At 34.8% G+C, this 27,074-nt stretch overlaps 3 protein-coding genes across 4 annotated transcripts in view; 2 read left to right on the top strand and 1 right to left on the bottom strand.

The window, feature by feature from the left end:
- LOC120432537 (fasciclin-3) overlaps positions 1–4,522 on the top strand; it is a 158,312-nt gene extending 153,790 nt beyond the window's left edge. For both annotated transcript variants that reach the window (XM_052708500.1, XM_039597761.2), the window contains one exon: positions 3,643–4,522. In XM_052708500.1, coding sequence (XP_052564460.1) covers positions 3,643–3,882 — 240 coding nt within the window. In that variant the 3' untranslated portion in view covers positions 3,883–4,522. The remainder of the gene's footprint in view (positions 1–3,642) is intronic.
- LOC120432544 (uncharacterized) overlaps positions 1–27,074 on the bottom strand; it is a 658,780-nt gene that overhangs the window by 344,685 nt on the left and 287,021 nt on the right. The gene's annotated exons all lie outside the window — the stretch shown is intronic.
- Positions 19,960–22,217, top strand: LOC120432534 (juvenile hormone esterase-like). The gene is made up of 3 exons (XM_039597757.2): positions 19,960–20,503; positions 20,555–21,588; positions 21,641–22,217. The coding sequence occupies exons 1-3, from the start codon at positions 20,045–20,047 to the stop codon at positions 21,936–21,938; spliced, it is 1,791 nt and encodes a 596-aa protein (XP_039453691.1). The 5' UTR covers positions 19,960–20,044; the 3' UTR covers positions 21,939–22,217.

The following is a 27,074-nucleotide window of genomic DNA, read 5'->3' as shown; positions in this document are numbered from 1 at the left end:
AATCAAGATAATTCTTTTATTGACTAAAAAACATCAAAAAATCATTTTCTTGCATTGCACAGTGGTCCAGATCGCAAAATTAAGTGGAAAATTGATTTTCCAGAAAATTGTGAAGATTTGGAGCTTTGAAGAGTTGTTGTAAATGAAAAGAGCAACTTTTGGTTTGGTGAAAATTAGGGTGGTTCACGATTAGGATGATTTTGGAAATTTTACTTATTAGGAATATTTTTGGGTTTTCTTTATCTCCTTGAAAGTTTGCTTGCCAATTCAAGCAAGTCTGTAGTAGACACCAACATTTCATCTCGTAATCTACGCCTTCTAGGATCAAATTTGTAGAAAGCATCTTAGCAAACCTTCAACAATTAGTTTTTTCAACGTGGCAATTCAGGGTTAAGATTTAGAGAAAAGTGATATTTGGGGCACTTTTAGAGCAGCATCTTAAATTGCATCTTTTTCACCTTAAAGTGACTGTTACTTTTGGCCTTTAAATATTGAAAAATAAAAATGTTTGTTTTTTAGTGAGGGACCATCCACAAACCACGTGGACACTTTTTTGGAAATCCCAACACCCCCCCCCCCCCCTCCATCGTGGACAATTTCCATACAAACAAAATCTTTTTTATATGGAGCGTGGATAATCATCAAGCCACCCCATTTGCTTTCTACAAATTTGGTCGTAGAAGGCGTAGATTACGAGATAAAATGTTGGTGTCTACTACAGACTTGCTTGAATTGGCAAGCCAACATTCAAGAAGATAAAAAAACCCCAAAAATATTCCTAATAAGTTAAATTTTCTAAATCACCCTAATCGTGAACCACCCTAACTTTAAACCAAACCAAAAGTTACCCCATCATATTTATAACAACTCTTCAAAGCTCCAAAACTTCTCATTTTTTTGGAAAATAAATTTTTCACCTAATTTTGCGATCTGGACCACTGTGCATCGATAATTATTTTTTGCATCTTGGACTTGTTTGGAAAAAAATATTTTGAATTTTGGTCGGATTCTGATGTACAGTACCGAAAAAATATTTTGAGGCTAATTTTTTTTTTGAAATTAAGGTATGCAATGCAGTCATTTCAAGTTTTTTTTCCTTCCCCCCTCCCCCACAACCAAAATTTCCTTTAAAAATCAAGGGTAAACAAAATTATGGGATTTAAATTACATTTTTATTTAACAAACTTGTAAAATCGACTGCAAATTATTCAGAATGCATTACAAAATGCTTGTTTATGTTTTTTTTTTAATAAAAAAAAGATTTTTTAATCTGTCACCAACTTTGAATTTGGGACCAGACGAAAAAGCTTAAGAAAAATAATGTTTTCATAAATATATTGTTATTTTGCTATTTTTTGATGGTAGCAAAACTGTAATGATCTATAAAGCATTTTTTGAAATTTATCGCCTAAAATTTTTGAAAATGAGGCTAGAAATTGTTTTTTTTATTCCACCTCGTTTGATTACATCCCGAGTCAAGGGACATTCATTTTTGAAAAAAGAAATGTAAAGAAAAGCAAAATAACAAGCAACATGATTTAAAAAAATAACAACACCTAGTGCAAATAATAGGGTGACAATAAAAAAAGGTTTTTTTTTCTGAATTTTGAAAGTTTTTAAGAAAACTCAAAGTAAATTTTCTGATCATGAAAAAAAAAATCAGAAATTAAATGAGCAGTATTTTTAAAAACCGGAAAATTTAAATAATAATTATTTGTTTTGCAAACAACCTTTTTAAAAGAAAATTCTACTCTAAGTCAAAATAAGAGAATTTGATAACTGTTTAAATTTTGTTTTCCAAAACAGTTTTTGTTTCAAAATTTGCTTATGGCAATTTTCCAACCTTTCAAAACGGTAAATTAGCATATTTTTTTTTCAAAAAAAATATAACAGAATAATATTATTATTTAAATACAGATTTTTGGAAATTAATTGTTTTTTTTATATGAATATTCTAAAATATTTTAAAATATGAAATGTTTAGGCACAAATTCGATCGGATTTTTTTATATTTGTAATTTGGCTAAAAGGCAATTTTTTATCTTTCACTCGTGTGTACATAAATGATATGTAAAAAAAATTCAACATCTGCATCTTTATAATGAATTCTCTGATCGGTTTGGTGTGATTTGAAAAAATATGCACGCTTAAAAAAACTAGCATTTTTAAAATTCTTTTGACCAAATTAGTTAAGGCCGTTGCAAATATTTTTCAAAGTTCATGTCGTCCCCCCCTTCAAAATCGGTCCGAAAAATCAGGAAGCAACAAAAATATTTTTTCAAAAAACTTCAAAATTTTAAAGGAAATAGAAGTCTAGCCAACTGAAAACCATTAGAAATGCATTTCCTGCGTTTCAACCCATATTTAGCATGTCTGTGATCGATCAAAAATATTTTTAATTTTTGTGAAATTCCAATGTTCAGCACCGCAAAAAGTTTTTTTTTCGACAAAAAAAATCTCTTCAATACTTGGATATTTTGAAAACTAATGATTGCAAAACAACTGGCCAGGTGTAAAATGCATTTTAAAACACTTTTTTCATTCAAATTTTGAGACCATGGCTTGTTATTTAAATTTTATATATTTTTTTATTTTTTTGCCCCCCCCCCCCCTCGACCCCGACCAGAGTCGAGGGACATAAACTTGAAAAAATGTTTGCAACGGCCTAAATTGCACAAAAATGGAATTTTCAATGATTTTTATTTTGGGTTTGTTTTGGATAACTAAATAAGTCATCTTTTGATATTGCCATAATTTAAATTAAAGTTAGTTTTCTCATGTTATTAAATTTTGAAAAATGTGGAATTTATATTTTATGAGTGTAAACAAAAAGCGTTCAATTTAGCATAAAATATCTCAGGAAGGAATGGGCGAATTTTAATGTCAAAATATGCAATTTTAATAAATTTTCTGATCTTTTGGGTAAACATATCTTCAAAATAGTAAAATGAGATCCTACATTTGTTGGTTGTATTGGAAATACAAAATTCGGCAAGTCTGAGATTTGGGACCATGAAAAAAGGGCTCTTTTCACACATTTTGCAGGGTTTGTTGAAATAATTCTTCGAGGGATCTAGAGCAACTATATTTTCTTCAGATAAGTCGCTAATAATTGATGGATTCATGCCGTCAAATTTCTTTTAAATATGCCTTGAGGAACTTTAACTTCCATATTTGGCAAAAATTTGACCTTCAATAAAATGCTTCCGAATCTCAAAATCCAAGTTGGATGACCGAATAAAAATCTTTTCTATGTACCAGGACGTCATGTCATGAAAATTCAGGAAAAGATTGCCCGGATACAAATTAGGAAATAAAACACTGCTAAATTTTGACTATTTTTTTAATAAACTATTAATTACCTAAAAGGTTTAACAAAAACCATTTTCACATGGAAGTTTCTTTCCATGAGATTTTGCTGGAGACGCATGGTGTTTTAAATTCATACACCTCAAAATTATGTTCATGAATACTAGCATTTTTGTAAGATGTATGCCTTACGACCAAGTTATTTACCCAACTATTTCGTAAGATGCAAATTTTGATGGTGTTCCTGCTATTTTTTAGTGAAATTGTGTTGATATTGATTTATATTGTACGTTATAAATTAAATTAACCAAAATTTTCACCCCCTTCTCCAAGGACGAACCCACCATCGTGTACGCCGAGCTGGAGCTGAAACCGTCCGAGCACAGCTACGTCGCCAAGCCAGAGTCCACGGAGTACGCGGAAATTCTGTACGTCCAGAAGCCCGGTGACTCGGGCAACGACGGCGCCCGGATCCCCGTGGTGGTCACCGGCGGCTCAGACGCCACGCCGGCCACCGACGGTGACCGACCTGCCTCGACAACAACAGCTGCTGCTTCCAGCGAGAAAAAGTAATCCGCTCCAATCAAGCTAATTTCTTGCTTTTCCGCCCGTCCCTTCCCCTTGTCTCTACAGTTAGAGGGGGGTGGGGAATAAGTCGTCGTTATCTTCATCGTTATCATCAACATGCCACCCACGCTGTTGCCGTCCAGCATCCGGGGCTGATTCCGCCCACACTTTTATATTTTTGTACTTCTCAAGTATTATCGCTTAAAGGTAGATAAATCGTAAACAGATGAAATCGTACGCACAGAGAAGGAGCTTGACAAGACTGCATTTAGCATCAGCACAACACAGTGAATCTCCTTAAATTAGCTCCTGAAAAAAGTAATAATAAAAAGCAGAAATTTAATTAAATTGTAAAGCGAAGAAGGTGGGCACTTGCCATCACAGTCAGAGAATTTAAGTAAAGAATAAAAAATGCAATTTACGAAGAACGTACTTTTAAGAGATTTCGTAATTTTGTCGTACTTAATTCAGTTTGTAAGAGTCGTTAAAACGTGGACGTGAGTGACAGCTTTGCGCAAGAACAGTACAAGAAGTGAATCACCAATTTGAAGAGGAAGAAGAATCGTTGCTTTAGAGGAAAGCTTCAGTGTTTTTTTATTGTAATCTTAAGGAAAATAAATAAACATAACTTTTATCAAATTTAAAATTATTGTTTTCAATTCAAAAGCTATAATAATAATTCAAAAGTTCTAAAAAGCTTTTCCCTCAAAAAATCAACAAAGCATCACTTTAAAAGCTTTTTCCCTCGAAGCCATCGCCACCAAACATCGCTGTCAACACTTGCATCAGCCACGTGAAAGCCACGTGCTCCTCGTATATTCAAAAGCAATTTTACGCTAGACTGGTTCGTAAATATTTATGCATAATAATCCTGGCTGCTGCTGCTGCCGCGGGGTCGGTCGTCGTCACTCGCGCGACTGAGGAGAGAAGCTTTTTTCTGGTTTGTTTGGCGTGAGCTTTTCCTCCCTCGGGGGCAGGGGAGCAAAGTATGATGTGCTACTACGCGACGCGGTTGTAACTAATTTGAATGTACAACTAGAACGGAGGAAAGGTGACGTCGTTGAAGGAGTCGTCGTCGTCGTTGTTGGTGATGATGTTTAACAAGCAGCGTAAAATGTCGTTGCTCTTTTTCGTCATACATTCAGGAGGAAAAGCTGTTGAGGTAGGTTCTTTCATTTTGAGAGCAATGAAGCTTGTGATGATTGGCAGCAGCCGAGTATATTTTGTATTTTTTTTCTCAAAGCTTTCTGAAATTTAAATTTAGAACACATTTCTATCACAAGAAACATGAAATTTTGGGAAAATCACGAGATTTCCTAAAAAATATTAAATTTTCCTATTACGTTCTTATTGAATATTTATTTTTTAAATTTTATATGTTGAATATCAATTTTCATTGTAAGCTTTTGAACATGTTTATCATATTATTAGCAATATTTTCAATGAATATACTCCATGCCTTCAAAATAAGGAATCACAAAATATTTGAGCAATTGAAAATAAACTGATTACTAATTTTTCGATATAAAACTGTCAATTCTCAAAAAAGATTTTTTACCGAATTCGGTAGTTGAAAAATCAGCAAACTTTTGATCGGTAAACCATCTGTCAGAATGAACAAAATTTTACCGAATTTCGGTTGTATGATGAACAATAATGAACTGCACTACCAAATTTCGGTAAATTTTTATCGAATTCGGTAATTTTCAGTTTACAGATCTGTTCAGCAGTTCAAAATTCGGTAAACCTTTTCGAATTCAGTAAAAAAAATCTTAGTGTGTACTGAAACTATAAAATTTCATTATTTTACAATCTTAATTTACAAGAATTTTGTCTCATCTAAAAAAAACAAAACAAAATAAAAAACTTGAATTGTTCCAGATCTTCTATTTTTATTTCAAATCGGTTTTTTTAATCACGGAAAAAACTTTAAACCGGAGTATTTATCTTTTAGAAACTTCCTAATTTTTTTAAATTCGAAGTGGAAACACCTTCAAACGGTTTGAAATGCTGTCTCTTGTTTTTTTTTTATTATTAGTATCCTTTTAAAGGGTTAATTTGTAAGTTATTATCGCTATTTTTTTTAAATAAAAATCAATTACAAAGCTAGTGTATTTGTAAAAAGTTGCATTTTAACTGATTTTTAAAAGTTTGCTTAGATAATTTCTCTAAATTTGGTCATAGAAGGCGTAGACTGTTCGATAAAATGTTGATGTCTTTGCCAAAGTTGCTTGGATTACCAAGCCCACAAATTTTTTAGAAGACAAAAAATCCCAAACATATTCCTGAAAAGTTAAATCTTTGACCACCCTTATTTTCAATCAAGCCAAAAGCTATCCCTTATCATTTGCAAAAAGTGTTCTGAAGACACCAAAGCTCCACTTTTGGGAAAATCCATCTTCCACTTAATTTTGCGATCTGGACCACTGTGCAATGAGGTAAAATAAGGTACCGGAGACATGCTTTTTTGATTTTTTTTTTGAAAGTTTTATTAAAAAAAAAACTAAAAAATTGAGCTATACAAAATTTCAAAAATCAATTGTAGTTGCATAATTTGTAATCGAAAATGAGTTCAAAACATATTGAAAAAGTGCAACGGTCAAAATATAGACATTTTAAGGCATTTTTTTTTTCGAAAAAGTGTTTAATATATTGCAATTTAAAAAAACTTTATTAAGGAAAAGCACCCCTCCAGTGAATATTTTTGATAAGCTGAGAAAATTTTCTTAAAATTTTGCTTATAGTTGGATTTGTTTTAGATGATCGAAAATTGCATCTTTTGAGCTATGAAACTAGTTTGTCAAAATATATTTGGCAGCGTTGCAAAATATTTTATTTTGTGAAATCAAATTTTCAATCCAAAAATACTGTACATAATATTTTATATCGTGCACCGAATTTATAGCCACTGCAAAATCATTTTTGGTTGATAACGTGACCTTAAAACCTTGAAAAATTAAATTGGAGGAATACTTGCAAAGCCTAGAGTATACAAAGACAAAAAAAAAGTTTTTTAGAAAATCGTTGAAAAAGAGGAATGATCTAATTGGCATCAAACCTGAGTTTTCTTTTAGCAATCGATTAAAAAACGTTTCCTCCAAGTTTGGCTCGATTCTATCAAGTAAATTAAGTTGACATGGATTGACCAATTTTCAATTTATTTAAATTAATTTCATTTTTTTAAATAATTGAAATTTGATAAACATTGACTCCAAGCAAAGATAAAAATACAAAAAAATACTCAAGGAATTATAGATTTCAATTTGAAATGTTTTTTTTTTTTCAAATCTAAGTATTGCTTTTGTACAAATTTTCGAGTAAACGAATTTAAGCTACACAGTAAAAGTTTTTTGAAACATTTTGTGCAATATGTTCTCATATTTTTGCTCTCAGATATAATAAATTCAGATATTTGCCTAAGATTTAATATAAACTATATTCCTTTTTCGCATAAATTGATGAAAGTTTCGTTTACTTTTAAAACTGGATTTTTTTCGAATTGGTCCGAATTGGGGACATCTATCCATTTTGACAATGTGCATTCCATTTTCGCAAATTTTCCATCACCTGAAACTACAATTCCATCAAAACATCGGAAAAAAACCCGCTCCTTTCCACCATTTGCATAGTCATACAAACTCACAAGCGCCATTCAAATACGGCAGCTAGGTGGCCCTTCACCACACTTTTGGCATTGCCCCAAACGGTGCCAATTTTCAGAACCGGGGTGCCCTCCAGAACTCCAACCAGGGCAGCAGAAGAGTGGTGAAAGGTAACACATGTTGTTGTTTGCTCCTGGAGAGATGCATCACCATCACATACATGCTTGGGCACTAGTGCAACTGAACGAGCTGGCTGGCTGACGGTGACTGTGTGTGAATAATTTATGAGCTTCTGCTTACACTACATTGGTTCTCGATTGAGGGGACTTTTTTTCGAAAAAAAAGGATGATGCTGTAGGGTTCGTTGATAGAAGGTATAGGGAATGGTCATGTTTTCACTTAAGTAACTATTTTATTTGTAAGAAATTGCCATTAAACTTATTGTAATACAAGAAAAATTGAGTTATTCTTCTTTAAGAACGTTAATATAATGAATCATTTCGTCTGGTTTTTATTTCTCAACAACGCTATATTACAATTTCAACGTTAAACCATCACCCTTAGCTCTACTTCAGAATTCAGCTGCAATCCATCAACGGCAACTAGCAACGTACCACTTGGTTCTAAATGCTACACACATTGCTCTACTTCAAATACAACATCACTTCCTTCTAACAGTAAAAAAAAATATAAAGTTATTAAAATAGTTTAATTTTACTTTTTAGAAAATTATATAGTTGCAAACTATAAAAATATAAATTCGATTCTTTTTTATAAATTTTATTCCAATTTTTGTTGCTGTTTCAACATTGAACCATTCACTCCCAACATCCAATGGAAGTCGTTTATTCATCGTGAAGAAAAAAAAACAGCAAAAAAAAAAATCACGAATCCAGGCGCATTTCTCCCTTCGAGAGCTAGCAAAAATTTACATGAATCCCTGTGCCCTATTCCTAGTTCATCATCGTTCTCGCCATCATCATCGATTGCACTCACACACTCGTCATATGGCGCTGATGTTTATCCATCGCTCGTCCATAACGCTCCGCCATTCATCTCGTACCCCCGTGCGTGTGTGAGTGTGCTCTAGAGCTAGTGAGTGTGGAGGGGAAGAAACAGATCGTTTGCAATTACTTTACATTGCCATTCGGCAAACAAATTACTTTCTCTGCGATTATTTATGGGGTGCATGATCGTGGCACGCGGTGATGGTCGAAAAAATATGGAAGCGTTAGGACGGTTCAAATATTTGTTTTTTTTTTGTGTATCAATTTTGTTTAAACCTTGCTTTTTTGTACAATGTCGCTGATTATTTTGTTTATTTTCTTCATTGAAGACATATTCCAAAGGATAGTTTGTCTTAAAAAAATGTTTGTTCTATTGCTCTAAATATTTTTTTTTTAAATAATGCTGTTACAAATATTTTTCAAAGTTCAAAATCAGTCCAAACAATAAGGGGGCATATACAAAAATCAATTGACTTCAAAATTTCAACGTTATTTTTTGAGCAATCAGCTCTGAACAATTTAAAATGCATTTCTCTGCGTTTATACTAATTTTCAACATGTTTGAATTAATTTTAAAATATTTTGAGTTTTAGTAAATTTTTGATGTACAGTACCGCAAAAAGTTTTATTTTTCGCAAAAAGAATATTTTTGCCAAAACTTGCATGAAATCTAATCAACTTTACTGCTGTAGGTATAATGTATTATTCAAGCCATGTTGCATTAAAATGTAGAAGTTTAAAAAATATTTGCATCGGCCTTATGCATTCTTAGAAAAATATAAAAAAAAACACATTAAATAATATTGAATCAAATTAATTATGAAAAAGGTATTTATAAAGAACAATGTAAATTATGTTTGAAGATTTTGTCTCCGTTCCTTTCGAATTTCCTTAAAATAAGGCTTGAACAATTTTTGTTTAAGTTTTCGTCGAAGTCGACCCCAAAAATCAGGTGGCAAACTAAATATATTTTCAAAAAAAACTTCAAAATTTCAATGGAAATTTTAGTGCAATCCCCTGAAATCAATTTAAAATGCATTTTTTTCTATGTTTAGTAACGGCAAAAGTTTTTTTTTCGCTAAAATCTTACATTTTTTGAAAACTTATGATAGCAAACTAAAGAATTAGTGTTAAATGCATTTTACGTGCTTTTTATTCAAATGTTTATACATTTTTTAATTTGTTTATGTTTAGCCGTAGTTTAAGTGTTTTGCCGTAGCGAAACTGTTATAGAGATAATTTTATAAAATAAGCATTTATTCAATTTTTTTCATGTAAATTTTAATCTGGATAAAACTTTATCGTGCCTTCCGTGTTCCCATGCAAGCCATTCTTATAAATACTTTTTCCATATTGATTTTCTTATAAACTTGGTAGCTGTGGTAGCAAAAATGGAATGAGAAAATTCAAAAATCAGTATTTTCTGAAAGAAGTTTTTGATCATCAAATCCATCAAAATAAATTTATGGAAAATGGCTGGTTTTTTCAATCATATTGATTAACAAAAATACACTATTAATCATTTTTTATGTTTAAGAGACATGCAATTCCTAGATTGACATGAAATTTTTGATTTGAAAAAAAAAGTGAATTTCCAAAAAAGCGAAATAAGGACCATTTTGTTTGAATTCATTCTTCTAATGTTTGATATAACATTGACAATCTTCTTCTAATGTTTGATATAACATTGACAATCTTCAAGAACACGAGAAAAATTTCGATAAGTGTTATAAAGTTATAAAATTATGTTATAGAAAACAAAATCGTAAAAAAAAACTTAAATTTTTCAATCAAATTAGACGTGCAACCACCTGAAACCAACTTATCAGTTGGATTAAAAAAGTTTTGAAATATTTTGAAATTTTCAAAATTTTTATTTTCTGACAAAAAGTTTTTTTTTTGCAAAAAAAATAAGGTTTTTACGTCAAAACTTACAATTTTGAATATTTATGAAACAACAACTGTGCTGCATCTAAAATTAAGTCCGTCCCATATGTAATTCCGTCAATTACATTCAAAATCATGTGAACTATCAGGAAAATCAATAAAATTTTGTAGTTTATTCCAGAAAACGGTGGCAAATTTCACTTTTTCGTGAAATCCTAACGCGTAGCCTTATGTTGTTGTTGTTAATTTTTTTATTTCCGGCAGCTTTAACCTTTCGGTCATTCGCTGCCCACGTAGCCTTATGGGCGGGACAAATTTGCTTTGCGTTTTTCTCGGCTTGCTGTTTTTACATATGAGACGGACTAGATTAGAGCGGCAGTGTACAAATAAAGTATTTTAAAAAAACTTTTTTCATTAAAATGTAAAATCTTTGCCAAACAATTTGAAATTAATTGTTTTGTGCCCTCAGCCAAAGGAAAGGGATATAAACTTTGAAAAAGATTTGCGGTAGCTTTAATTGAAAAGACTTATTATCGAGTTCAAAAGATTTTATTTGAAATAAACACGTTTTCAATGCATTTTTTTATTTTTTATTTCGTACTTTGATAAATCATATTGTAATTACTTTCATTATTTTTAGGACTGCATGTTACTCCTTATCTCAACAACTGATTGAACATACTTTGAAAACTTTTAGAAATGATATTTAAAGTATCTGGATAACCATATAGATAAAGAAAAACATTACTTTATCCACCTTAAGGTGGTTGGTGCCTTCCTCGCATTCATAAAGTGAATACTCTACACAGCCTCAAGAAAGTGTATAAATAACACTTATTTTTATCAAAATATCTGAGATCCGGCCTCAAAAATGTGTATTAAAAACACTAGAGTACTTATAACTTTTTATGGGGTTGTCAGATCTTCAATCATTTCAACGCGTTGGAAAGGTCTTCCAAATACCTTCCCAAAAACGTATAGCATGATGGGTTTTCTTACAAAAACAACTCTTTTTACAATCTTCCGAAGTTTAGCTAAAATCGTTTTTTTAGCATAACTTTTGAAGTACTTTTCTAAACTTCATAATATTAACTCGAATGGATTGAATGAAATGATTCTGAATCGATAGGTATATGTGAAGGTGGGTCTACGAGGTCAAATAAAGAAGTTCTTCTTTTGAGTGATTTTATAGCCTTTCCTCATTGAGGTGAGGAAGGCAAAAAAGAATTGAAACATGCTCTAGATTTAAGATTATTAATATTTCAACTAGTATCAGAAATTGTCAAAAAATGGGTGGGCAAAAAAAATAAAAAAAAATATAAAAATTGAAATTACGAGCCATGGTTTCAACATTTTAACGAAAAAAAATGTTTCAAAATACATTGTATACCTATCCAGTAGTTTTGCCATCATTAGTTTCCAAAATATCTAAGTATTGACGAAAAATTTTATGTATTGCGAAAAATAAAATTTTTGCGGTGCTGTATAGTGGGACCATCCATAAACCACGTGGACATTTTAGGGGGGGGGGGGGGGGGTATGGCGATTGTCCACGCTCCATACAAAAAAGATTTTTTTTGTATGGACAATTGTCCACGAGGGGGGGGGGGGGGGTTGAGATTACCAAAAAAAGTGTCCACGTGGTTTGTGGATGGTCCCAGTGCAATTTCGTAAAAATTCAAATCATTTTTAAACAAGCCCAAACATGCTAAATATGATTATCAATGCAGAAAAATGCATTTTACATTGTTTTCCGTTGATTAAATTTATATTTTCATGAAAATTTTGAAGGTTTTTGGAAAAAAAAATTTTTGCCTCCTGATTTTTCAGACCAGTTTTTAAGGGGGGCGACATAAACTTTGAAAAATATATATAAAATATAAAATGGGATGCAAAATATTACAAAAGGACCTTAAGTATCTATTTGGATAAATATTTTTTTTTTGAATATGATAAAAAGAACATTGAACAAATTGCCAACAAAAAAAATTTGAACCTGTTTGAAATTTCCACACAAAGTTAAAAATCATTATTGGGATTGTTTTAAATCAAATAAATGACCCAATCCACATTTTAGTAAAATTAAGTCATACAACTCTTTGAACTAGTCTGCTCAACGCCACTAAGCCCAAAATGAACCTAGAGACCAAACTTTACCACTCCAAAACCCCATCCACTTGGGGAAATGTAGAAAAAAAGCTTTCCCAAATCGCACCGTGAGCAAAATGCAGATTTTTTCCCCAATCCTCTCCTTCACAGAGTCGAGTGAGGTGGAAAGCTGCTGCCGGCTGTTTGTTTGAACGATGGCCAATAGATTGCTTGCGTGTGTGTGTGCAACGTGCACTGGATGTGTGAAATATGACTTTTCCCCTCTCGACCTCCTCCAAATTATTGCGGGAAAACTGATGCAGGGTTGGAAAAGCCTCGAACCATATTGGTGAACGAAACTTTATCTTTTTTTGGGGTATTTTCAGAAGTTGTTTTCGTGAAAACAGCATTCGACAAATTTTTAAATAATTCCCCCAAGTGTCTCATGCGATTTTTTTGTGAATTTTTTGGCCAACCCTTCAAAAAAGGATTATTTCCGTTTTTGTTCGAATTGCGAAGCTTTTCCAACGCTGACAACCCCAGCTTTTGCCCGGAGGTTCTAGGTTAGTAATAGTCCTAATGGTGTTATATTTGGCGAATTTTTCAACAAATCGTTTGTTTTTCGCCCTGGTTGAAGGGGCACAGATTAATAAATGCCATTCATTTTTCGACGGAACGTGCCGTGGGTTGATTTTTTTTCTTTTTTTTTCTGCGAAAGAATATGCGAGTAATTTGTTTGGAGTGATTTTTTTTCTGTTCGGGGGAACGGTAACAGCTACGTCGTTGTTGATTGATGGAGAATTTTAGAAACGAAACTTGATTGACGACTGATGTTGGCAAAAATATGGAAAGCATTGTTCGACGGAAGTAGGGAAATGAATCTTCTGGCTTAGAGGATAGAATCCACTTGTTTGGAGGAAATATTTCAGTGATATCAATATTTCATGTCGCTTAAGGTAGATGAGTTTTGTGACGTTGATTGCTACCTGCCATGAATCCTTCCTTGGTCCGTTCATGTTAACAAAATTATAGGAAAATTAAATACAAAAATTGCTCGTGAAAAATCGTATTACTCAAAACTTATAACCAGGATTTCCAACAAGTCACTTCAAGTGTCGTTTCACATTCTTTCCAGTTCACTGTGATATCCCGGCTAATGGCCAAATCATGTTCTCCTTTTACGCTCTCTCTTATCAAAACGTTGCCATTTTCCCCCACCTTCTTTATGCTCCAAATGTGCATTTTTGGTGTTATCCTATCCGTTTTGGCAGCTTCAGTTAAATTTTAAACCACCCTCAGCTCTCCCCCACCCCTTTCCCTTCTCTTCTTCAATTGAGTAGCTTGAAGCACTTTCCTAGTCTATTTTCCCCACGCCAGAATGAGATCATGTTCACAATTTAACTTTATGCTTGTCTGGTCAGTTTTTCATGCAGGGAAAGCTTTTTTTTAAATTCCAATCTCCTTCACTTTTCTCTCTCGCCACACATGCACTCACACACACAGAGATCGTAATGTGCGGTATTTCCGCTTCCACCAGCTTTCCCTCGCCTCAATCCCAAAAAAGCTTGGATGACTTCTGGTTCTAAAATGTAGTCCCCCCACCCCTCTCAGACTCTTCTTGGCCCAGTTTAATATCGATACTAAAACGAAAGAGAGGCGATGCAGCTAGCAGCAAAGTTTAAACTATCTTTTTGGGTGGTTTATGTTTTTTTTGCTATCCTCTCTCTCAAGAAGCTACAGTTTTCCCATCGTTTGGTCAAATTTTAGAAATTGATACCACCACTGAATAGGGTGTGCTGTTGCACAGTGTATCCCCGTTAGTCAATACATTGGACAATAGAGCTATTCTCTTGCTTTTCGCAAAATTTATCGTGATTTGAAATTTGTGTTTTTTTTTTCATATTTGGAAGAAATTATGTTCATCGATTCTGTATGCCGAAATAAGCATTTTTGCATTTTCCATACAAAACTTGGGAACTGACCATACAAAACGTATATGAAAATGTTCGAAAACCCGTACCTTGAGGAAGGATTTTCCGATCGATTCGGTATCTTCGGCAAAGTTGTAGGTTTTTATCCTTACAAAATAATCCTTAAACTTTATTGGGGCATTTCAAATTTTATTTCAAGTTATTGTCATTAAAATTCAATTTTGATTTTTGGTTTTGTCACTTCCAACATTTTCCAAATAATCATGGGACAAAAAATAAAATTGCGAAAAATTCAAATGTTCATAGCATAGCAGAGCATTGGTGTCTACCCGTAGCTGCTACTTCGTTATTGACCAGGAACCCCAAACATTGCTCCGTGGACCACAGATGAAAAGTAGGAACCAATCATCACCCCTTCGCAATTTTCAAAGGTCCCTATCGTGCTGATCAATACCGACGCCGGCCACGACCAGTGGTAAGACACGGGGAAGTGGATGGGAATGTTAGCCGATACTTGAGTGATGGGACCGCCAAATCGACTGCGTCTCCGACAAAGTATCACATGAGTTTTGAGGGGTTACTAAGATGGGTATGAGGTCAAGATTCACTGTGGTAGGTGATGCGACCATGAGCAATTTGTTTACCGGTTGAAATTTTAAAAATCTTAGGCAGCCGGCTGCGGAAAGATACCTATCTAGGGATTTAAATATAGTATTAATTCGACCGCGATTCTCCAGAAATTCTCCGTCGGCGTGCCTTCCGATCAACGGTAATGTAGGAAGGGCTTCATACATTAAAATTATTTTATATCATAAGTCTTAAAACATATCCGTCGACGTGCCTTCCGATCCTCGATGATATGGAAAGGACTTAATCCAGCAATACGACTTGCTTGTCTCAAAAAACAAAAATCGGATCGTTTCTATCGAAAACTATATAAAGAGAACAAAAATAAAATTCATCGGCCAACGAACGCGCGAACAAAATATACACAAATAGCGACACAAAAGAGACGGAAAATAACACGAAAAAACAGGACTGCGCGTCCCCACAGGCACCGCACTACTGATCAAATTGCGGAAAATTCAAATGTTCTTTGAAAAATACGTGTAAAAATTATTGTTAACTATTTGAAAGACATTGTTCAACGTTTGCTATTGAATAGGGCTTTTGTATACATTTTACAAATTTTGAATTTTGGGATTACGGAAAGAAGAGGCTTGAGGAAAAAAAGCTCATAAGTTCAATGATGTTTTGCAAATTTACGGTAATAAGTTAAGTTTTTTTTACCGGAGCCGAGAACAAAAGCTAACTAGATTGTTACTAGCTTAACATTCTTCGACTTTTTTTTGAGTATTAGAAGACCAAGTTTGCCAATCTTTGAGCTATAGCGAATCACGGACGTTTTCTATTTCGGTCTAGTTATTTTTTGATATACCTAACTACAAAAAATTGGTTTCCAAAAATTTTTAGAATTTCATTTGCAATCAAAAAGTTCAATTGAAAATTTTAGGTATATTTTTTTTTGAAAAAATTACATAGTTTGAAACGTCTTTTTTTCAATCGGGGAAAAAAATTTCTCTACAAGTTTTGCAGCTTAGCTTAGAGACACATGTCTCCACCTATGAACAAGTTGCGTTAACCTATGACTTGTTGAAAAAAAATGTGTTTTTACCTTAAAAATCATTTTTTTGATAAAACTTATGCCATATTCAGATAAGACATTTTTTTGCAACATTTTTGTTTTTATTTGTTTGTTTATTTCATTGAAACTTAATTCTTGCAATCATTTTTTTTAAGGTCTAATGGGCAATATATTTTATGATTTTTGGGTATTTTTGGAATCATCCTTATCAGGGGGATTCAAAAACACTCAATAAGCAAGAATTAAAAAAATGGTTCATTTCTTAATCACCCCTGAATTCTTAATCGAAATCCATTGAAATGATTTTCATTGTCAAAAAATATTTTTAGGATCACGACTATCATTTCAAAAATACGAACTTAAATGTTTTAAGCCATTTTAAAATGTTATGTTTTAATTATGAATTCTAAACATTTTTTTCAAGGACATAAAAAATGATCCTTTGCAATGGCTAGGGGAAAATGTTATACGATAAAGGATCTTTCAATGATTATCAAAACGTATCATGGAATTTGAAAAAAAAAAGTTAAAATATTTTTTTAATGTAGGGGAAATTCTTGTATGTTTGGCAGGTTAGGAAAAAAAAAAACGAAAAAAACGACAGGTTAGGAACACGCTCCTAATTCCATTCAATTTTCTGATTTTAACTATTTAAACAACTTATTTTGCATAACTTTTGATAGAAACTTGCTTGCTCACTTCTTATTGAGCTATTTATGACTTGATTTCAGTTGAAAACGCTTTTAATTACACTTAATTGAATGTCAAAGTTCTGACCTGCCAACATTAGAGGCACGCTGGAATTAGATGCCATTCCCCTATTTGTGCAATTTTGGGTCAAATAAAACTTTAATCCAATCTTCGTCTTGGAAAACAACACACGCTTAAACTGTCTTTTTATAATATTGGGCTTGAATGTTTTTGTTTATTTTCACAAGTTGTGAATCACAACTCTACATTTAGATTTTTATTAGTTGTTAAAGTAAAGTTCATTTAACAATTTTTCATTGTGAAAAATAGTAAAAAATAATTAGCAGTACTTGCGCAATACATAAGGCAGTGTGTGTGTCTTTCTCCAGCTAATTTTATTTAAATAAAAAAAACCTGAATCATTTAGCTCTTAAAATACCCCAATTAAGGTATAATTTGTTAGATGATATAATCAAAAATTAGGATCTGAAAAAGTTTAGTTAATAATAAATTTACATAGCATTAAAATAAACGTTTCAAAAAAACTGTGAGTAAAATCCCATCAATTCAAATATTAAGTTTTTATGAAAAGTAGCATTTATGCATGCTAGCTTATTTTTAATAAAAAAATAACTTTAACCACCTCAAAGTCTTGTCCCTCTTTAGTTTAAGAAAATGTTGAAAAATGTCTGAAATTTTAAGAATATAAAATATTAACGCTGGAAAATTCACTTGAATAGTTTGTATCGCATGTGTTACTTATTTAATACAATTAAAAACCATCTACGCAAACTTTTCTCTTCTTGTTTTGTTTTAGTTTTTAAAAGTATTTTAGAAAGAGTTGTATCTTGTATTTGTATTAAATTTTGAAAAAATAAATTATATATATTGTTGAAAATATAATAGAATCTTTCTTTAGAGTTTTTTGTTTTCAGACATTTGTATTTTGCAGCATGATTTCACTGTTTTGTTCCTTGAAACACCTTTCAAAATATTTCCAAAACGAAGGTTCAGTACCTTATTAGTAGTTTTTTTCTAGTTTTTTTTTGCTCAATATCAATAATAATTCCTTCTTTGACTTCGACTATTGATCTGTTATGAAAGTTTTCATGAGCATAAGTTTATGTGGAGATTTTTGAATGATACATATTGGGTCATTTGTCTGCCTGTGTGGATCAATCGGACCGCGCATTGGACTCACAATCCAGAGGTCGCCGGTTCGAATCTCGGGGCGGACGCAAAAAAAATCTAAGTGTAAATATAGGTATTCGGTGCCCTCTCCCCGTGCTCATACCTTCACACTTAGGAGACCCGGGAGGCGGAGTCTTGTCGCAAAAAGAACGATACACGCCTGTGAATCCGTTGACGAAACCGCAAGGTTTAAGAGGGCCACATTATAAGGTGTTACGTCGATTCCGTTTCCGGGTCATTTAAAAATTTATTACAAATTCAAAAATCTCCAAAAACAATCAGAAGGCAAGAAAAGTTTTGTTGAATATTAAAACTACAATAACTATTGATTGTTAACTTTTTTAAATTTTACTGTGCAAAGTTTATTTTTGTATTTTTTTTTATCAAATATGGCACTTTTAGACCTTTGTAAATTTTGTATTGTGGGACACCCGTTAGGAAAAACTTTACGAAAAAAAGCATTTTGTGATACTTTTTGCTTCCAAATTTTAAAAGTTGGGCTTGACATTTCTTTCCAACTCCAACGTCCTTGACAAGAGCCAAGGGACATAAACTTTAGTTATAAAGTGTACCATATATTTTCAACCAACCATTTAATTACTTTTATTTTTTTTTTAAGTATATTAATATAGTGTCTTATTTATTTTCCCGTGTCCAGTCAAAATAATCGCATTTCCCGGTTGTCCGGTTCGGTCTCTTGTTCGACGTTTCAGAATCTCAGGGATTGGCATGGTTTTTTTTGCTGGGGCTCCCAGGTGAAGTATTAAGTCTTTAGGTTTTTACTACTTTCCCAGAATTTCAGACAAGAGGTGAGGAGCGCAAGAGGGATCGAATAACGGTTGAGAGGGGATAATATAATCGAACCCGCAAATTGCATCCGCTCCCAACTATCCCTGGATTGCCCAGGGTTTTCATGGTACCAGGCTGCTTGGGAAAGTCCGGGCAAGCTCACCCAAACTAATCGAGATTGGGTGGGAGGAGGACAGAACAGAACAGAACAGAACAACAGAACAAGAACAAGAAAATGATGGAAGTGAAAGGTTGGCAGTGGCACTAAAAACAGCGTGCAACTCCGAGCTCGTCTATGACCCTGGACCGGTTGAACCGGTTGGCAATAAAAAGCTCCTTTATACTCGTTCGCGTTCAACCCTAGCTGAAAAATGATTATATTTGATAAGTTTGTTGGTACGAGCCAACCCCATACTTTGAAGGAAAACACCGTTCCCAACAGCAGTAAAATTTTATTTCGAAGGTGATTTCCGCCTTTCCGAACAACCCCGGACACAGATCTCAAAATACATGTGAATGTTAGTTAAGTTTAATGGTTATCCTTTTCAACTGTTGTAGTTGCTCGTGTGGGGGAGCAAAAACGAACTTGGAAAACTTTGATGATCTTTTATGGGTGCACTTTGAGCTGACACAGAGGGGCGCAATGATGGTGGCGATGCTGAAGAAGATGCTTTGCTGCACAATCAGATAATTAAAAGTACTTGAAAGTTTTCTTATCACACTGGGTTGGACTGGGGTGGATAGTTGTTAGCAACGCAGTGAAGGATAACTTACTAATGTAATTGCAGGCGCAGGATGGATGGTTTCTTGATGGTTTACCTGGAAAGTAAATGGAAATAGTTGTTAGAACTAAGTTGAGGAAATTTCATTTAAATCTGATCACAATCGAAAAAAATGTAAAATTCTCAATCACAGGCAGTCTTGTCTAGCTCCAAATCATTCTGTTGATCGCCCGGCGATACAATGTCTACGAACTCACTTCAAATGCAAATCTAGCCTATTCAAGTGCAATTGCAACGCAGCTAGGGTTGTTCTACAACACCTAGCAATCACTCTCTCTCTCAAAACTAGAGGAAGAGGGGGACGGCGGAGGCAAATTCCTTATCGTTTTTGATGAGCGACCTTTAGCGCTTTCTCGCGCCCAGCACGTGAATGATTGAGTGCAGGCAGTTTAGTTGGATGCACTTGGCGGAGAATTGAATGCAAACCGCGCGCGCCCGGCCTTGTCTGGGAAATACGACGCGGAACTAGTAGGGGGTTTAGAAGATCTCTCGCGCATCAAAACAATTCGTTTGAGCTGGGTTGAGTTACAACGTCGTAGCCGGTCGTCGCGAGAAGATGTGGGTGGTTCTGGTGGTGGCTGGTTTGCTGGGGTCGGTTGCCGGGGAGCATCCGTGTACGGTGAGGTTTGGAGAAGGTCGCGATGGTGAGGTTATGGGTGTTGGAGTGCTGAACACGACCTTCAACGGGTTGGTGTACTGTGAATATCTGGGGATTCGGTACGCTGAGCCACCGGTTGGGGAGCTGCGGTACAAGAGTCCAGTGGTTCGAGAGCCGAGTGGATCCGAGGACTACAGCAAGCTGGGAAGCATCTGCGCCCAGTTGAACTCGATCGCGCAACCTACGCAAGTTGTGGGCGATGAAGATTGTCTCTTCATGAATGTGTACAGTCCAGCTGTGAGGGGTAGCAGTTCAGCGAGTAGAAAGTATCCAGTGATGGTTTACATCCATGGAGGAAGTTACGCCATTTGGTCACCACAGACAGACATGTTTGGAGTGGATCTGTTGATCGAGAGTGTAAAGTTTGATTACCTGTTGAAGAATACTAGTTAAAGTTGATCATTTCAGGAAGTGCTGATCGTGTCGTTCAACTATCGATTGTTTGTGCTGGGATTCTTACGACATCCAGAGTTCAACGTAACTGGCAATTATGGCTTGAAGGATCAACTAGCAGCTCTACAGTGGGTTCAACGGTACATCGAGGCATTCGGAGGTGATGCCAACAATGTAACCATAATGGGTCAAAGTGTAGGTGCTCACTCAGTGACCTACCATCTGTACCTGGAGCCGTTCCGAGGGCTATTCCACCGAGTAATTGCCATGTCCGGATCTCTGCTAGCGCCATCGGCCATGATCTACCAACCAGAAGACTACAACCATCAATACCTGGAATCGCTCCACATCCACACGCAAGATCAGCTGATGCACGTCCCCTTCAAAGATCTCTTCCAGTTCGACAACAAAAAGCGAAGATTCATCTTCTCCAGCATCGCACTACCAATCTTCTTGCCCACCGTTGAAAGCGCATCCGATCCGGATGCCCTTCTCACGCAACCCGCTCACGAACTAATACTCAACGAACCGGTCAACCAAGTTCCGCTGATGATCGGAATGACCTCCTCGGAGTTCCTTCCCTACTTCACCACCGCACGCAGCTTCTCGATCGAGGGCAACTTCCCAAACCGTGGAAACTCGTCCTACTTGGACGTGATCAAGCGGTTGATCTGGAAGGCCAACATTCTAGTGTACAAAGTTGATCCTGAAGGGACAGGCCAACACTTTTTCGGGAAGTTGTCCGACCTGTCCAACATGTACTTTCCCGTGAAGAGGCTTCTTAAGCAGACCAGCGAAAACGGTTCGTACGGAGCACCGATCTACTACTATCAATTTGAGTTTGATGGTCAGTTTGGAAAGTACAAGAATTCGTACTACAGAGAGTTCATCGATTTCAGTATTGCTGGTGCGATGCACGGTGATGATCTGGGCTATCTCTTTTCACCATACGTCGTGAAAGAGGCCTTGGCTAATCGCACTAAATTTGAGACCGAATGGAAAGTGACCGAAAGGAACGTAGAGCAGATCACCAACTTTATCAAGTTTGGGTTCGTATTCTACCACCCCTTCAAAATTTATACTGAAAATCGTTTTTTCCAGAAATCCAACTCCAAACTTCACCGACAACATCGAAGTCCTCTGGCCACCGTACAACTCAGGCGACAACGCCTCAGCCTTTCAGTATTTGAACATCAACGAACGGAACGAAGTTCGAGTGGACAACGATCGGTCGAACTTTGCATTCCAAGTTTGGAACACCATCCACAACTGTTTGTTCTACTTCGATTGCACTCCAGTGGACATCTTGCTGAAGAAGATCATCCAACAGCTGGAAAGCCGAGTAACAAAGCTCGATTTGGACAGTTTGTTCGACTACAATCAAGACAATTTAGCGTAAATTCCTTCTAGAACAATGTTACCTGTTAAACTGAAACCAGTCATAAACAATCATTAATCTTACTCCGAACGACAAAACGGACTGTATCATTTTCGAATATTTCCCGCATTTATGACCCCGAGGAAAGCGGGGCCAGTAAATCTTCCGGCCGCTCTGCTCGCTTTACTTGTAAAACGGCTTGACCCAGTTGTAAAATCAAGATTTCGCATTAATCACCCAGAGAGAACAGAAGTCGGCGGCAGATGGATGCTGGGAAAATTAGCTTTGGAGTAAACCGAAGAACGGTTCTAGCATCAAATAGGACGTACGGACTGCCAGTAGTAAGATCCTTCAAGAGATAAACGCTGTAGTATCGCTTGTGGTTCCCTGCAAAGATGGGACAACAACAGTCATCATCGGGAGACCGGCTTTGATGGTGGTGGGGAAGGGAGGTCGCGATTTATGGGCTCCTTAGCAAATTATTACGACAGATATGGTTGGCTTTTTGAAGACAATGAATTTGGTAGTCGTCTGCACTGTCGAAAAAGATATTGCTGTATTTGTATGAGCTTTTTTGGAAAAATTTGTTTGATCTGTAGACTTTTTTATTTTTTTCATAAACAAATGTTATCGAACCATAAAATACACGATCATGACGAATTAAATATTCAGCTATGAGATGATGCAACTGCATCTAATATTGACAACATGCACCATCTCTATGCATGTTCATGTTTCAACAGCTGTTTATGAACTCGCTTGCCTCAAAATGATATTATGAAAGAAAAGCTTATTTGACATCACTAACAGTTTAACGTTAAATGGGTGTAGAGAATAGGACAAATAGGAAAATAATTTAATATCAATATGATCAGCAAAATTGATGTTGATAAGAATAAGGTTCGTTTGCAGACTTTTTAATTCATTCGGGTATTTTTGGCATCACTGCAATTGTTTGCGAGAGAAAATTTTGACGTTTGAGGAGAGTGAGCGGATGCGATAGCGTTTGACGTTTGCCGTCAGAGTGAGAGCGCGCCTCTCGCATGATTCATTCTGTTGGATAAATTTGTAGATGACGGATGTGTGATTGTTTCAAGTTGTTTGGAAGAGTTGAAAAAGTAAACACTTTTGATTACATTTTACGTTTACTACATGGCATAGTCGGTAGGTGAGTATACTGTATTGCGGAGTAATTGTGGTAATGTGAAGGGGCGAATTACCCAACCAGCTAAAGAGAGCTGAAGAAACAGTTGGCGAATGCCCCAACAAGCTAAAGAGAGCTAACACTGAAAAAAAAGGTTGACGAATGCCTCAACCAGCTAAAGAGAGCTAACACAAAAAAAAGGTTGACGAATGCCTCAACCAGCTAAAGAGAGCTAACACAAAAAAAAGGTTGACGAATGCCTCAACCAGCTAAAGAGAGCTTGAATGAGAAAAAAGTTGGCGAATGCCCCAACTAGCTAAAGAGAGCAAAAAAAAAAAAAGAAAAAAAAAACAGTTGGTGAATGCCCCAACTTGTTGGCTTCACAAATATTATTTTTGTGTAAATCATGATAGGTTTTTGGGCGTAAGTTCCCAACAACGCTGATCTTGACCCTGAAGGAGGATTGAGAATACTTGAAATGATTAAACAGTTTACTAAAGTAAACATCTAAAAAAAAAAGAAAAACGTAGAGAAAAAAAGTTTTCAAATGAGTTTGAGAATTCAAGTTGAAGTCAAATCCTGACGGCCTTATAATTGTGTTGAAAATGAAATTACAAGTAATGTATGAGAATCGGTTTCAGAACTTCGATCAGTTTTGAAGTATCAATTGGGTTGAAAACTAGAAACCTACACAACTGAAGATTGAAACTCAAAAGAAGGAATAAATTAAAGTTATGTCAAACTATAAGATTTCATGAAGTGAAATAATGTGCAATTAATTTGAGAATATTGAAGTTACTATTGTTTGAGCTAGATCGAATGAAGATCAAAGAAGAAATGGATAAGAATGATTCTAAAATTGGTTTGAGAATTTTAATCAGTTGGCGTTACAATTTTAAGACACGGTAGGATAGAAACCTACACGCCTTTCAATTAAGCTGAAGATTGAAACTCAAAATGAAAAACAAGTAATTCTAAAAACAAAAAAACTTGATGGGGTTTAATAATTTGCAATAGATTTGAGCATTTTGAAATTATAATTGAGTTGAGCTAGAGAAAGAGAGAATTTCATAGGAGAAATAACGACAAAGGAAAAATATGAGGCTGAGGCAGTAGAATGTTCTGCAACGAGTTAGAGAAATTCAATCATTTTTGGAGTTACAATTTTAAGAAACGATAGGCTAGAAGCCTACACGCCTTATAATTGAGCTGGGGATTGAAACTCAAAAGGAGAAATAAATAAAAGTTATATCAAACTAGAATTTAATGAAATAGAATAATTTGAAATTAATTTGAGAATATTCAAGTTACAATTGATTGTTACAATGATTCTAAAATTGATTTGAGAATTTCAATCAGTTTGGCGTTACAATTTTAAGACACGGTAATATAGAAACCTGCACGCCTTCGAATTGAGCTGAAGATTGAAACTCAAAGAAGAAAAAAAAAAAAAAAGTAACTCAAAAAAAAACTTGATTGGGTTGAATAATTTGCAATAGAGCTAGAGAGAGAGAGAATATCAAAGGAGAAATGAATGACAATGTTTTAAAAGTGGAAGCAGAGGCAGTAGAGTGTAGAGAAATTCAATCAGATTGGAGTTACAATTTTAAGAAACGATAGGCTAGAAGCCTACACGCCTTATAATTGAGCTGGAGATTGAAATTCAAAAAGATGAAGAAATAAAAGTTATGGCAAACTATAAGATTTAAAGAAGCAAAATAATTTGCAATATTCAAGTTACAAATGATGAGCTACAGAGAGTGAATACAAAAAAAAAAGAGAAATGTATAAGAATGATTCTAAAATGGGTTTGAGAAATTCAATCAGTTTGAAGACACGGTAGTATAGAAACCTGCACCACACCAACTCAAAAGGAGAAAAAAAAGAAAATCAAGAAAAAAAAATTTATGGGGTTGCATAATTTGCAATGGATTTGAGCATTTTGAAATTATAATTAGGTTGAGCTAGAGAGAGAGAGAGAGAGAGAGAGAATTTAAAAGGAGAAATGAACAATAAAAAAAGCAGTGGCAGTAGAATGTTTTGCAACGAGTTGGAGCAATTCAATCAGTTTTGAAGTGGAGATTGAAATTAAAAAGGAGGAATAAATAAATAAAAGTTATGTCAAACAAGACGATATTAGGAAGTTGTATAACTTTCAATTTGAACATTTGGATCGATCTTGAATTTACAATTGAGTCGAGCAAACTGTGAAATGATTAAACAGTTAACTAAACAGTACACATTTACAACATTTAAACAAAAAAAAAAGAGAAAGAAGAAGACGTAGAGGCAATAGAATGAAAAAGTTTGCAAAAGAGTTTGAAAATTCAAGTTGTCATTGCAGTCAAAATCATGAAGGCCTGATAATTGAGTTGAAAATGAAATATACAAGCAAGGCATGCAATCGGAAACAGCAGAACGATTAGCAATGGAATTGAGAATTTCGATCAGTTTTATAGTAACAATTGAGTTTTGTTTCAAAGGAGAAATGAATGACAATGATTTAAAAAAAAAAAAGCAGTGGCAGTAGAATGTTCGGCAATGACTTAGAGAATTTTAATAAGATTTGGAGTTACAATTTTAAAAAATGGCTGGAAACCTACCATCCAATTGAGCTGAACGTTGAAACTTAAAAGGAGGAAAACATTTTTTTTGTCAAACTACAATATTTCATGACGTAGAAAAATTTGCAATTAATTAGAGAAAATTGAATTTGCAATTGATTGAGCTAGATAAAGTGAATATGAATATGAGGATAAGAATGATTTTAAAGTTGGTTTGAGAATTTCAATTAGTTTGGCGTTACAATTTCAGGAAACGGTAGGCTAGAAACCTACACGCCCTTCAATTGAGCTGAAGATTGAACTCAAAAGGAGGAATAATTTAAATAAATAAAAGTTATGTCAAACAAGACGATTTAATGAAGTTTAATAACTTGCTATTAATTTGAAAATTTTTGATCGATCTTGAAGCTACAATTGAGTCGAGCAGGAGGATGAATTTCAAAGGAGATTTGAATGAGAATGATTTTAAAAGAGGAGGCAAAGGCAGTGAATGTTCGACAACGAATTAGAAAATATCGATCATCTTTGGAACTACAATTTTCAGAAACGGTGGGCTACACGCCTTCCAATTGGGCAAACAGTGTAATAATTAAAAATAAAATATTTCAGGTAAGAGTAATTGAAGAAGTTGAATCATTTGCTATTGATTTGAGAAATTTTGAAGTTGCAACAGAATTGAGCTAGAGAGAGCGAATTTAAAAGGAGAAATGAACGACAATATTGTAAAAGTGGAAGCAGAGGCAGTAGAGAAATTCAATCAGTTTTGGAGTTCCAAAAAAAAAAGGTAGGCTAGAATCCTACGAAGTTGACTTTATAGCTGTTGGCCACCATTGCTAGTACCAACCACTAGTGTCTTCCTTTTTATCTACAAGGACTTCGCCGCCCTGGGCTCCTAAGTATATGAAAGTATGGCAAGGAGCGACGGCGCCGAATACCCATATTTACACAAAGAATTTTAGAGCGCCCGCCGCGGGATTCGTACCGGCGACCTCTGGATTGTGAGTCCAGTGCGCGGTCCGATTGATCCACACGGACGCACATGCCTTACAATTGAGCTGAAGATTGAAACTCAACGGAGTAATCAATTGAAAATATGTCAAACAAGAAGTTCTTATAAAGATTAATTAGAAAATTTTAATCGGTCTCGAAGTTACAATTGATTCGAACTAGAGAATGAATTTCAAATGAGAATTGAATGAATTAAATTAAAAGAAGAGGCAGAGGCAGTACAATAATCTGCAATGAATTAGAGAATGTTCATTTCATTTCATTTATTTGGTTGCTTTAACCAGGGCTGTGGAGTCGGAGTCGGAGTCGGAGCCGGAGTCGGTGGAGTCGGGTCTTTTTGGGGACCTGGAGTCGGAGTCGGAGTCGGAGTCGTCAAAACTCGAACAGCTGGAGTCGGAGTCGGAGCCGGAGTCGGCTAAATTTTAAGAGCTGGAGTCGGAG

This window comes from Culex pipiens, chromosome 2 (genome assembly GCF_016801865.2).
Source record: "Culex pipiens pallens isolate TS chromosome 2, TS_CPP_V2, whole genome shotgun sequence".
NCBI classification, from domain to species: domain Eukaryota; kingdom Metazoa; phylum Arthropoda; class Insecta; order Diptera; family Culicidae; genus Culex; species Culex pipiens.
This window is presented reverse-complemented; position numbering and strand designations above follow the sequence as displayed.

Bases quoted from the DNA above. Each gene is read 5' to 3' on its own strand.
- LOC120432534 (XM_039597757.2), top strand. From the start codon at position 20,045: ATGTGGGTGGTTCTGGTGGTGGCTGGTTTGCTGGGGTCGGTTGCCGGG. The intron at 20,504-20,554 runs GTAAAGTTTGAT...TGATCATTTCAG, and splicing joins TGGATCTGTTGATCGAGAGT to GAAGTGCTGATCGTGTCGTT. The intron at 21,589-21,640 runs GTTCGTATTCTA...CGTTTTTTCCAG, and splicing joins ACCAACTTTATCAAGTTTGG to AAATCCAACTCCAAACTTCA.